At 39.5% G+C, this 13,623-nt stretch overlaps 1 protein-coding gene across 2 annotated transcripts in view; it reads left to right on the top strand.

Annotated features, from left to right (window-relative positions):
• Positions 1–6,108, top strand: part of USP47 (ubiquitin specific peptidase 47) — a 123,661-nt gene extending 117,553 nt beyond the window's left edge. For both annotated transcript variants that reach the window (XM_081239976.1, XM_081239975.1), the window contains 5 exons: positions 70–188; positions 2,433–2,563; positions 4,075–4,122; positions 4,213–4,343; positions 5,168–6,108. In XM_081239976.1, coding sequence (XP_081096102.1) covers positions 70–188; positions 2,433–2,563; positions 4,075–4,122; positions 4,213–4,343; positions 5,168–5,342 — 604 coding nt within the window. In that variant the 3' untranslated portion in view covers positions 5,343–6,108. The remainder of the gene's footprint in view (positions 1–69; positions 189–2,432; positions 2,564–4,074; positions 4,123–4,212; positions 4,344–5,167) is intronic.
• Positions 6,109–13,623: the final 7,515 nt, after the last annotated feature.

Genomic DNA, 13,623 nt, shown 5'->3' with positions numbered 1-13,623 from the left:
TTCATGTCATTTTTTTCAAGTTAAGAATTTCAAAGTATAATAGTTTAAAATGTCTTATCACATTTGTAGGTTTCGTCTAAGGAAAAAAACATGGAAGAATCCTGGCACTGTCTTCTTGGATTATCATATTTATGAAGAAGATATTAATATTTCCAGCAACTGGGAGGTTTTCCTCGAAGTTCTTGATGGTATTATCAATATTCTTGTGGAGAAATATCAGGAATTCTCTAGAAATAATCAAAGTTATCATTTTTTCAAATAATGAGTTTCTTCTGTCTCTTCTCTGGGCACCATTTGCCTTTTAAATATTTCTTCTTTTCTCTAATTTTAAGAATATGAATTCTTCCTTTCAGGGAAGTTGCAATTTCAAAGTTGTATTTTTAGTACCTTTTACAGAAAGTAAAAGTTTCTTAGCCATGTTTGTCATTTAGTGTCTTTCTTCATTGTGACTTGTTTTGAGGCTGTGGTATTAATAATTTTTCAGAGATTTTGAGAACAGTGACAATATTAGTTTTCTAGGCTGGTACAAAGTACTACAAACTGGGTGGCTTAAACAACAGAAATTTACTTTCTCACAGTTTCGGAGGCTAGAAGTCTGAGATCAAGGCGTTGTCAGGGTTGGTTCCTTCTGTGGGCTGTGTGAGGGAGAATTTGCTCCATGCCTCTCTCCTATCTTCTGGTGGTTTGTTGGCAGTCTTTGGTGTTCCTTGGCCTATAGATGCATCCTCCTGATCTCTACCTTCATCTTCACATCATGTTCTCCGTGTGGGCTTTCCTATCTGTGTCCTGATTTCCCATATTATAAGGACCCTAGTCATATTGGATTAGTACCCACTTTAATGACCTCATTTTAACTTGATTACCATTGTAACGACCCTATTTCCAAATAAGGTCACATTCTGAGGTACTGAAGTTCAGGACTTCAACATGTCTTTTGGTGGGGGACATGATTCAACCCATAACAGTGACCTAGAAGAGCAGTTCTGTTTGTCACACCTCCTGGTTTTAATTATCAACATTGGTACTTTTAATCTAATGTTTTTTGGAAGAGTTAGTGGGGGAAAAGCTGGCTTTTGGGAGATATCAAGGGAAACAACTAGTTCTATATTCTTTTGCGACTTTGCTGTTGCTTAGAAAGTTTTTGATTTTCCTTTTTCCATAGAAATTAAAATATCGTAAGTTCTGGATATTTTTATGTAAGATTATGATAGCTTTCAGAGGGTTCAATAATACTAACACCTCACCTATTTCAGGCTATTTCAGGTCTAATTTGGTTTAAATTTCAGTGTTTGAATTCTGATTAAGTGACAAGTTAACTGGGGAGACAAGGAATAACCAGGACGCCATCTACTATGATTTGTAGCCAAGTGCTCCAGATTGTAATTCCTTCCCTGAGTATCTGGGGCCTGAGAGAGTAATCGCTGTGTCTGGGTAGGCCAAGAAGAGATGAAGGGCATAGACATCACCCTTGTTAGGAGGGAATATATTTTAGCAGAGATGGATTAGCCAGAACATGTCTCTGGATAGTAGGTCCTTACATCAGTATCATTTCAGTATATATTTTAACATCGAAATACTTGAGTAAGATATGTCATGTGATTAAATCTAAGAAACAGTTATTGACCTGTAATTTGCCAGACATTGCTGATCCTTGGTGCTACAAAAATGAATAAAGACCAGTGATTGTCCCCCAGATGCACAGTGTATGGGAGAGCCAGAACTACAAACCTGAAATTCCAAAATGATAGGTGTTAAGGACCAAATCAGTACAGTTGGCTCTTGTGTACCTCAAAGAGAAAGGTGACAGTTGAGCTGGGTTTTGAAGAATCAGTAAGTTTGGGAGTAAATGAAAAGAGAAGGATTAATGATAGCTTGAGTGAAAAAAGAAGATAAACTGAAAGCTATTTGATTATGATTTTAGATTGTGGGGTAGAAGCCAACAGAGGAACAAAGATCATAGATGCAAAGAAGAGAGTAATTGGTAGAGCAGTGTCCAGCAGGAGTCACGAGGGAGTGGAGTTAGGAGTACTGGTGGAAGGAGAGCTTGCAGGGGTTAGTGATTATCTTCTGAGACTTGGGGGAAGAGAATAAATATTTTATTCTCAAAAACTCCTTGGGATAATTGGTTTCTTTTATACCCACTTTTTCTTTTTTATATATATTTATTTATTTGGCTGCGCTGAGTCTTAGTTGCGGCGTGTGGGATCTTTACTTGCGGAATGTGGGATCTAGTTCCCTGACGAGGGATTGAACCCGGGCCCCCTTCTTTGGGAGTACAGAGTCTCAACCGCTGGACCACCAGGGAGGTCCCCATGCCCACTTTTTAAGAATAACACTTGAAGTAAATCTTTTTGTTTAGTCAGGCAGTACAAGAAAAGGCAAATTATGAATCATTAGAGTAAATAGAATGATGGCCTAATCTTGCATATTAGGGGCAGAGAAGATGAAATCCATGTCACAACTTGCAGTTTTGTCAAGACGGTGGAGGCCTTCAGAGATGAAGCTGGATCCCTTCCAGGAGGTTGTGTTGGAAAGCAGTAGTGTTGATGAGTTGCGAGAGAAGGTAAGTTCATTTTAAAGAAAATGAACTAACATACATTTTTCTCTGTGGTGCATAAGAGACACCCTAGGAAGTGAGTGCCAGACACTGACGCAGCAACCTCTCTTTCTTTGAATCTGTCACACCTTGTGCCACACTACTCTTGTTTCTTAGGGCTGCTGATGCTTTGAAAAATTACCTTGGCTTCTGGCCATCCAGAAGTGAACCACCACTTTCTGTTACTTGGACCAACTTTGCCTTAAATAGTTAGGATTAGTTAGAGGCACTAGAGTAAATTGCTGTATATGCTTAAAACCCAAATGAGGTAGAATCAGGTAGAGAACCCAGATGAAGATCTCTTCTGCATTTTGCATTTTAAAGGTGGGAATTCTAAGGATCTCTGGAGAAAGGGTGAATTATTCATAAGTGGTACTAGGACAGTTGGCAGTTTGGGGAAAAATTTATTTACATATTTCACACCAAACACAAAAATAAATTCTAAATAAGTTAAATTTATATTTTAAAATATAGTAAAATGATAAATGTTCTAGGTGAAAATACTGAGAATATTTTTATAATCCCAGAGAGGGAAAAATATCTGTAAGTATAATACCAAAAGCCAAAAAAGAAAAGATAGAAAACATAAAAGTTTAAATCTTCTGCACAGTACACCCCCACTGCCAAAAAATTTTTTTTAAAGCAACCCATAAACAAAACTAAAAAACAATGGAAAAATATTCAAAACATATGTGAAACATGATGTCCAAATTTAAAAGGAGCTACAAATTAATAATCTGGACAATCTAATTTTAAAACAAGCAAAGAATATGAATAGGGAATTCATAGAAGAAGAAATACAAGTTAAAATAATAACAGCACTTTTTACCTCTTAAATTGGTGAAGATTTAGAATATAAAAAAATACCTAGAGTCATCATGGTTTGGGGAAGACACAATATCATACACCTTTGATAAGTGGTTAAATTGTTACTTTTTTTCAGGGTTCAGCTTGGCATTGTTTATCAACATTTCAGATGTGCAATTCTACATCTAAGAAATGTTTGCAGAAATATGCGAAGAGATATTTATGGAGATACATATTATAGCATTGTAACTGGGAAAACCTAAAAACACGCTCAGTGTCCATCAGTAGGAAATAAAATGGTATATTTTTCAACTATTGAAGAGAATGAGGTTACTCGGTATCCTATTCTTATATGGAGACTATATAAAGTTATTATATAGATATATAAAACTGTATTTATGAAATATATTTATAAATGTGTATATGTAGTTTATATATGCATAGGAAAGGTCTGGAAGGAATATACTAAATTGATATTTCTGAGACATGGTGTTTGCAGGTGGACAGAGGAGAGAATTCCACTTCCTGCTTTTTAAAAAAATTTTATATCAAACATGTTACTTCTTTGAACAAAAAATCAAGCTATGTCTGTGCTTATGAGGTTAAAGGAAAATAACTTCTCAGCAAATTTACTTTTTAGATGAACTCATGTAAAATGTTTCCTTTTACAGCTTTGTGAAATCAGTGGAATTCCTTTAGAAGATATTGAATTTGCCAAGGTAAGGCCCTGAGAATGTTTAAATCTGGGTACTAGGGCTCAATAAACATGGCTAATGGTGTCATTTATTCATTCATTCTTTTCTCCTTAGGGTAGAGGAACTTTTCCCTGTGATATTTCTGTCCTTGATATTCATCAGGATTTGGACTGGAATCCTAAAGTTTCTACCCTGAATGTCTGGCCTCTTTATATCTGTGATGATGGTGCAGTCATATTTTATAGGTAACACTCACAGTGTTTTGGTTATTTCTAGTGGTACCACATTTTTGTTGTGCATCTTGTTTTTCATAAATAGCTTTACAATTGTTACGATACAGAGCAGCCCTGACCAGTGCAAACCATTTATTACATTCTGAAATTTCTAGTAGCCACATTTTAAAAAGTAGAACAGTGAAACTATTTTAATAAAGTATTTCTAACCCAGTACATCCAAAATATTATCATTACAACATGTAAACAATATAAAAATCATTTACAAGGTATTTTACATTATTTTTCATATAGTAAGTCTCCAAAATATTGTGTATTTATTATACTTGCCTCCCATGTCAATTTGGAGCAGACATATCTCAATAGGCACGCATGGCTAGTGGCTACCGGATTAGACGTTACAGATATAGAGGGAAAAGAATAGTCATTGGAGGCTGGCAGATATGTGTTCAGATTTAGCATTGTTATTTACCTAGGTCCTCATCTGTAAAATGGCAACAATGATGTCAACCTTGCAAGATTTTATGAGAATTAGGAAGTATTGCATTTTAAAAAACTGGCCTAGTGCCTGTTATAAATAGATGTTCAATAAACGATAGCCATTATTATACTAATAGTAACATGGAAATTATTCTATGCCATTTATCGAAGTGAGTGCCATGTTAATATAATAAACACATTAGAAATCTAGGATATCTTAATATATGAGGTTATTTAACTTCAGTGGTGATAATCAGATTTCATTTTCTCACTGAGGAGCTTTAGAGCATTTAAGCATAAATTAAAAGAGACAGATGGCTCTACTGGTCTAATATGTCATTATATTTTAAACGTAGGGATAAGACAGAAGAATTAATGGAGTTGACAGAGGAGCAAAGAAATGAACTGATGAAAAAAGAAAGCAGTCGACTCCAGAAGACGGGACATCGTGTAACGTACTCACCGCGGAAAGAAAAAGCCCTAAAAATATATCTGGATGGAGCACCAAATAAAGATCTGACTCAAGACTGACTCTGCTAGCATAGCATTTTCCCTGGGGGATTTTGCTTTTAATTAGACGGTTCACTGCTACTGTGTAGTGTGCCATTATAGCCGGACGTGGTTAGGGGTAACCCAGTGATACCAGCACTGATTGGACTGCCCTTCACCAATCAGAAGCTCAGTGCCCACTGGGCCACTGTTGTGACTTGGAATCATGTTGTGCACTATAGTCAAATGTACTGTAAAGTGAAAAGGGATGTGCAAAAAAATAAAAACAAAAAGCAAAACCTGCTACTAGAAAAGGGGAAAGGGGAATGAGTAAACTTCTTTTCTTGTGGACAGATGTGCACATAGCCGCTAGTCCAGCCAGCCTCAAACAGGATGCTCATAGCTTAATAATAAAAGCTGTGCAAAGGCCATGAATGAATGAATTTCTGTTTATTTCACTGATACACACATTACCTCATTGACAATTCGGAAGTAAATGCAACGTGTGTTGACTCTTGGAAAACAGCAAAATTAGGAGCAGAAGAAAGAAATGCTTGGAACCAGCCGTAACCCAGTAAAGAAAGAATCATGAAGTTGTGTTTTTACTTTGTTTCCTTTTTTTCGAAGTATTAAGAACATTATTCTAGGTCATCAAAACGTTTCCTTAGACCACTCCCAGCAGGTGGCAGCTCAAAATTGCTGCAATACTGTACTTATAACTGATTGTACGTAAGTTATGGATGTAGAGAATTCATTTCACTCGTTCATTCAGCATGTAAATAAAATTGATCCTATTGAGTTATCATAATTGCAGTTCAGCTATTTCCCATGGTTATTCCTTTCACATGTCATTCATGATGTACATTTGTGTACATTGAGAAGTATAGCAGTTTATGTAAATGTAACCCTCAGTGGGGTTCCTCAGTGCTGGGTCCCATACGATTGTATTTGCCCTTGTTAATGAGGTTTTTCTGTTCAGCGGCTTTGATTTTTTTCCTTTTTTACATTTATTTTTGAAGATTTACTCCAGGTTTGAATCTTCTAAAACCCTTTTAAGTCCCACTTTAATTTTTAGAGTTGATACATAGTTACATGTAGTTTAACTTTGGGGAAACATCTTAACATCGTTTTGAATAAACTTGCTAGTAAGTCAGGTCATGACACAGGCTAATGCAGTCAACATGATTTCATTGCAAAGTCTATTAGAATTGGCAAGTTTTTGCTATGCTAAATACAACTATTCAATGAACACAATTCTACGTAAATTTTGAAAATGCCATCTAATTTATAAAAAAATCAATTAAAAGGTTTTGGTAAAACTTTTTCATGCCAGATGCTGTTTACAACAATGAACATGCCAATAAAACATTTGTTCATTCTGTTGTGTTATTTTGGTCATTAAACTTTTGTGGACGAAGAATCCGGGTTCAGAAGAGATTTGTTTTCTTTAAATACTACATTTTGTAACGTATATTGAATAATTATCTCATTTCTGTGGTAATGTATGTTTACAGTAAAGTTCTCATAAGAGAGATGAAAAGATGTTAATATTTAACTTTGGAGGATCCTGTCGATATTTCAAAGTCAAAATTTTACCCTTTTTTTCCTTTTAAGAAAGAATTAGAAAATAGTGTTAGAAAATGTTGGTTGCAGTTTGAATATAATGATTGCGAGTTCCATAATATCTTAAAAGTCCCCACGAGGGGAAAAAAAATCTTTTCTAAGACATTTTTCTGACTCACTTTTATTCCATATAAACTCTGTAGCATTCTGCTAAATTTGATGGTGGTACTGTTCTGGGTTTGCATTAGTGGAATTGGTGGTGTTCTCAGAGGAAAACTTGAAGCATTTGTGATGAGTTGTTTTTTCAGATCATTTAGATTTTCTGATGTAACATGACAGCTCTTTGGTTCTGATGCAGGCCAGCTTCCTTGGGATATAGGGGTCAGTAAATGTGCTTTCTGCTTTCAAGGACTGACTGTGGAGCAGAGGAGGCAGATTTGTGAGTAAAATGGGTTTGGGGCCTTGTTTGGTTTGGTTTAGTGTCCCTGTAAGAGGAAATGGTAGAATCTTCATACCTGCTCCTCATTCTGTGCCTTCTGCCCTTTTTATTGTTTGTTTCGTGTTTGCTGTTTCTAATTGCAGGCGTATTACAAATACCAAGGGTAAAGAAAATATATATTTCATTATGGAAAAAAAAAGTTAAAGCTTCTTGCTCTTCAGTGCCTGATAGAAAACACAGTGTTGCACTTGAATAATGTCAGTAAAGGGGGTGGTGATTTCAAAGTGGATTTGTGACAGTGGGAACAGTAATTTGCGGGAAACAGATTAATGTGTCAACCTCCCCCAGACTCAGAGAATCAAGTGAGCATCTGTAAGCCAAGGGGCACATTAACTGTGTGTGCCCAGGCCTGGGGCCCTGGAACCTGGTGATCACTCATCTGCTGAATCTTCTGAGGCTGAGGCAGGCCACATGCAATAAAGAGTGACCCTGCTCTGCTCCCCATGGGTCATGCCAAGGTTTTGAAGAGTTTCTACTGTGGGGCAGATGAGTTTGTGTCAGCCAGGGACACCCTGTGAGAACCAAGTACCTACATGTCTAAGGCAGGTGCTAAGGTCAGGGGTCCATTCTGGCCGAAGAAGCCAGAGCTATGGTTTCAGGACTCTGCCTTGTTTATTTAGCTGGTCTGTACAGTGTTTATTTAGCTGGTCAGTACAGAGGTTTGCTAGATGAACGTCTGCTTCTCAAACGAAGTGTAAGTAAGTGATAGTAGTCATGACAAGATAAAAAGAGTGAGGGAAGGAGCCCTATACTACAGAGTGTTTGGTAATCTCATTCGTAATGGAATGGAAAGTACTTTAAAACTCTTGAGAAAACGGAAAGTACTTTAAAATTCTGAGGAAACGGGGGTGAACTATGCTACAGCTAGAAAACAATCAAGTAGGCAGGCTACACTGTTAGGAATGGTATCTAGGCGGAAAGAGGAGACAGCTATAAGCTTCCAACATGGTCTGAGCTAGAGTGCACAGCATCAGAGCACTGCAGTGTTATTACTAAATCTGGAAGTGACCTGTGAATGTATGGAATACAATAAAATCTTTTATTCTGATTCATTTGCTAGTATTTCCTTTTCAATTGGCTGTTTTCCTTCTGAATTTTGTCCCTTTGTTCAGCATTAAGACTCTAACCAGCTCTTGCACTTGTGACTTGCAAATTGTAGTCTAGAGTATATGGAATAGAAGATAATCTGAATTAGCAAGTTTTTTGTTTGCTAAATAAAAGTATTCCATCTAAACAATTCTGTGTAATTTTTGCAAAATGAATCAATATTTTGGTCACTAGCAGTCAAAAGCCTTCTAGGGCCACAAATCCTTAAATCCAATGCAAAATTGTGTGTATGTGTGGTTTTCTAGGGGTCTAGTAAATGCTTTTTTAATCAGGTTTGCAAAGGAATTCATGGTCCAGATAAAGCTTGTAGCCACGTAGGCTTGGTGTACATGAAGCTGGTGTACAGAAGATGCTCCTTCAATGTCGTTCGTATGGGGAAAGGGGTACTACGATCATTTGGTTAGATATAGTGTTAATTTTCAAAACGTGGCTTTCAGAAACAATGCTTGACAAAATCAAGAGTGCGTTAAATCATGTGTGACTGTTTAGAAAAGAATGCGATGATCACTAGGGGCCAAGCTAGGAGGGCAAAAAAGTGTTAGGGAGGGATGTGCTCCCCCTTCCCCGTCATAGCACCACCACCTACCTCCCCCTCACCTGTTTACCTGCACAGGAGAAGCTGGTCTTTTGACTGGTCAGAGCCTGAGAATTTACCAGGCCAGGGGATTATTTGTGGACCCGAGAGCCCTGCCTTAAAGGTGAGTACCGTGCTCCCCCTCTGCTTCCTTTGCTCCCAACCTGCCCCTTCCCCCAGTATAGAGGGCACACTTCATGTTCAGCCTTATAATGCTTAAGCAACCCACTGAATTAGAAGGTATCTTGTTGAGATACAAATAATGCAGTGGTTCTGTTTTTCCAGTAACTGTGCCAACTGTTTTGTAGAATGCAGTTTTGCACTGGAAGCAGACTTTTGGGGCAACCCTATAACTTTTAAGTCACTTTGCATTATTCAAACAATCTGACCTTGTTGAAGTTTTTTAGTCATTTGATTTAAAGCGCCTCCCCCCACCACACGCACAGTGGCTGTTGGATGTGCCACTCTCTGCTTGGAGAGGGAAGGAGGCTATGGTCAGAGCCCTCACCCCCCACTGGCTCTTTTCTGCACCAGCTCTATGGGTGGTGGAAGAGGGAAAAGAGCAGCCTCCTGGTGGTGGTGGTGAGATTACTGTCCCCTTTTACCTGGTCACCATGAACTCTCGTAGAAGGTGGACACCCTATGGGTCCTGCCAGCCAAGGATTCAACTCCAAACAACAGTGGTGGTTCCTTATGCAACTTGACTATCTTTTGCCGACTTCGTGCTGGCAAGGGACATTCCTCTGAAATGCGTACCACATTATCCCATGATGCCCTGGGGCTGTGGATGCAGTAGGAATCTATCTTCTTTGCATCTTCCCTCCTCCGCCTCACTGCTCCATCCAGTCATCTCTCCCTGATGCTCCTCCTTCCATGGTATTAGTGGCAAGTCAATGTGTCCACCTTCTATACAACCATCCCCCTTTGAGGTGTCAATCGCTCCCATACAAATTTTATTTTTTGTTGAAGTATAGTTGATTTATATTGTGTTAATTACTGCTGTACAGCAAAGTGACTCAGTTATACAAATATATATGCATTCTTTTTCGTATTCTTTTCCATTATGGTTTATCACAGGATATTAAATTTAGTTCCCTGTGCTATACAGTAGGACTTTTGTTGTTTATCCATTCTATATGTGCAGTTTACATCTGCTAACCCCAAACTCCCAATCCATCCTTCCCCACCTCCCTCCCCCTTGGTAACCACGAGTCTATTCTCTATGTCTGTGATTCTGTTTCTGTTTCATAGATAGGTTCATTTGTGTCATATTTTAGACTCCACATATAAGTGATATGGTATTTGTCTTTCTCTTTCTGACTTACTTAGTATGATCTCTAGTTGCATCCATGTTGCTGCAAATGGCATTATTTTTTATGGCTGAGTAGTATTCCATATGTACCACATCTTTATCCATTCATCTGTCAGTGGACATTTAGGTTGCTTCCATGTCTTGGCTATTGTAAATAGTGCTGCTATAAACATAGGGGTGCATGTATCTTTTTGAATTATAGTTTTGTCGCATATATGCCCAGGAGTGGGATTGCTGGATCATACGGTAATTCTATTTTTAGTTTTCTGAGGAAACTTCATACTGTTTTCCACAGTGGCTGCACCAACTTACATTCCCACCAACAGTGTAGAAGGGTTCCCTTTTTTCCACACCCTCTCCAGCATTTGTTATTTGTAAACTTTTTAATGATAGCCATTCTGACCGGTGGTACCTCACTGTAGTTTTGACTTGCATTTCTCTAATAATTAGCAATGTTGAGCATCTTTTCATGTGCCTATTGGCCATCTGTATGTCTTCTTTGGAGAACTGTCTCTTCAGGTCTTCTGCCCATTTTTTGATTGGGTTGTTTGTTTTTTGTTGTTGAGTTGTCCCATCCAAATTTTATGAGTGTTTCTCTGAAAGTTCCTCCCATAGGTTTTAGCCAAAGGAATAAGTATAATTTCCCCTGCCTCATAGGAGATCAGACAGGGAAATAACCTGTTTTCCAAACACTGCCATCTCCCAAAAGGGGGTTTCTTACCACCTCCCTTGTCGTCTTTATATAGGGCAATTGAGTTGCTGCTGCTGCAGTGGCACCTCTCAGCAGCCCCTGTTACGAGATGCCTAGCTCCACAGCTGTCGGTCCTCTGACTTTGGAAACCCAATCTGGCTATCAAAACATAATCTCTAATCTAGTTGCATTTCTTGACTTTGGAGGGGATGCACAGACTACAGGAATACTTAACTGCCCTTTATCCCACGCTTCCCTCCCACCACAGCAGGCCCCTGGCCTCTCTCTTCAGCTCTCATCCTTCTGCCCTGCACCCCTTTCTCCTGATTGTGTCAAAAGTGCAAAGAACCAGGCTAGGGAGGCTAGAAAAGCCAGGCACTGGGAGGAGTAAAGGGAGGGAGCAGAAACAGAACATGAAGAGGGGAAGCTGGGAAGAGGCAGCAGCAATCCTCTTTGTTCCATCACAGTCCTCTTCCAGTTTAGTTCAAGGCCATGTGGGTGGACAAGCCAGCCACGCATCTGGGCGGAAGGTGGAGCTCAGACTTGGAGCCTGCACCACACACCCAAACACTTCATTTTCTAATCTTGCTTTCCCATTGAGGGTGGGAAAGCGGGTGAGTTGGGATTCATAAAGCTGCACGTTGTTCCCCTTTTAGTTGTTTCTGGTTTCAAACAACAAAGACTAACAGCAACTTTATCTGTCATATTGCTGGTTTACTTTAGAAGGAGTCCAGAAATAGTTGACAGAAGGGCTGCTTTCCTCCTCAACGTCATCGAGGACTCAGACGTTTATCCTTCTGAGGTACGTAGAATAACGGCCCACAGAAGATGTCCATATCCCAAACCCCGGACCCTCTGAATATTTACCTTACATGGCAAAAGGGACAGTAGATATGATAAAGATTAAGAACTTTGCCATGGGAAGATTATTCTGGATTATATATAAGTAAGTCACTGGAAGTGAAAAACCTTTCGCAGCTGCAGAGATGGCACCAAAAGACCCAACCTGTTATTGCTGGCTTTGAAGATGAAGGGGGCCATGAGCCACAGAAAGAGAGCAACCTCTAGAGGCTAAAAAGGGCAAGGACGTGGTTTCTTCCCCAGAGCCTCCAAGAAGGCAGCCCTGCTGATGGCCTTGATCTTGATCACATGATCCCAAGATGGCTGCTGCAGCTCCAAATGTCACATCCTAAACACCTGTGCTCAAAGGCAGGCAACCAGGGAAGGGGGTGGAAGGCGGGGACATACTTCCTGTAGGCCTCTTTCCTTTTGTCACTCAGGTTTAAAAAAACCCTTCCCAGAAACTCTTTGGCAGCCTTCCCCTTACATTTCCAGGGCCAGAACTTGGTCACGTGGCCATCTCTAGCTGCAAGGGGGCGCTGGGAAAGGAAGTGTCCAGCTTTTCCAGCCTCTGTGATGGTGGGAGAAGCGCAAGGAAAGAGGGCTGGGATTAGCTGTCAGGTAATGGAAATGACAGCATCTACCGTGGCTTCCTTGGCAGGAACTCCGGATCTCGGGAAGGGCAGGCAGGAAGATGCAAGTACCAAGGTCCACCTAACCTTTACCACATTCCACTTAGAATCGTGAGTAGAGGAGATACACCAGCGTCTCTATATGTGAATTTCAGCCAAGAATTTTGCCAAGCCCCTCATGTTCTTGATTTTTGTGGCTATGATGACAAAGTGGAACAGGATAATATACCTGCATATAAGCTCCATGAGAAAGTGACCTAGTTTTTATCTCATGTACCACTGTCTCCCTGGCACCTAATGTAGGGCCTGACATTTAGTAGGTGCTCAATAAATTTCTGGATGAAATTTCAGCCTCTTCTCCAAACGCTCAAATTTACCTTGCCTTCCAGCCACTGTGAATGACTTGCAGTTCCCCCTATATACCATCCCTCCTCCTTGCCTCCCTCCCTCTGCCTATAGCCCAGAATGCCCTTTCCTATTCCTTCTGTCCTCCTGATATACTATCATCTTTGAAAGCCAGTTCCCATGCCAGCTCTCCCAAGCCACGTGCTCCTTTGAGGATCCCATAACGCTCTGTTCAGATATCGGGTTGACTGCTTTCATTTTGTCAGTGCTGCGTTTAGTGTAGCTCCCTCATTAGGCTGTGATGCCTTCAGGGCAGGACCCTATCTGGATCAACTTGGTACCCCTAGTGCATATCACAGCACCTGGTTCTGAGTAAATATCTGTTGAGTAATAAAGATGTAGAGTGGTCCTGATGATTCTGGACATTGAAAACAGCTAATTTTAAGAGATAAACTTACCAGTATATCCTGGGCATACTGTACTAGATATTGTTTTGACTTTAGCTCTATCACTTAATCTTTTTGAGTCTCCATTTCTTCATCTGTTAAATGAAGAAAATACTCACGGGTTCAATGAAGATTGAATTAATATGGGTAGACTGTCTAATCTGGTGTCTATCAATCACCCAGCTGACCTTAATATATAGTAGTTTATTATTATGGATTATCATGGTCACTGAAGATCTTAACTGTGTTTGGCCCAGAACTGCATTTGATTAAAGAAGCCTCCCCAGAAAAGAGGCATACACAATACATTTACT

The sequence above is a fragment of the Mesoplodon bidens genome (assembly GCF_964165515.1).
Source record: "Mesoplodon bidens genome assembly, chromosome: 7".
NCBI lineage: Eukaryota > Metazoa > Chordata > Mammalia > Artiodactyla > Ziphiidae > Mesoplodon > Mesoplodon bidens.
Note: the sequence above shows the minus strand (reverse complement) of the source record. Positions and strands in the feature narration are given on the sequence as shown.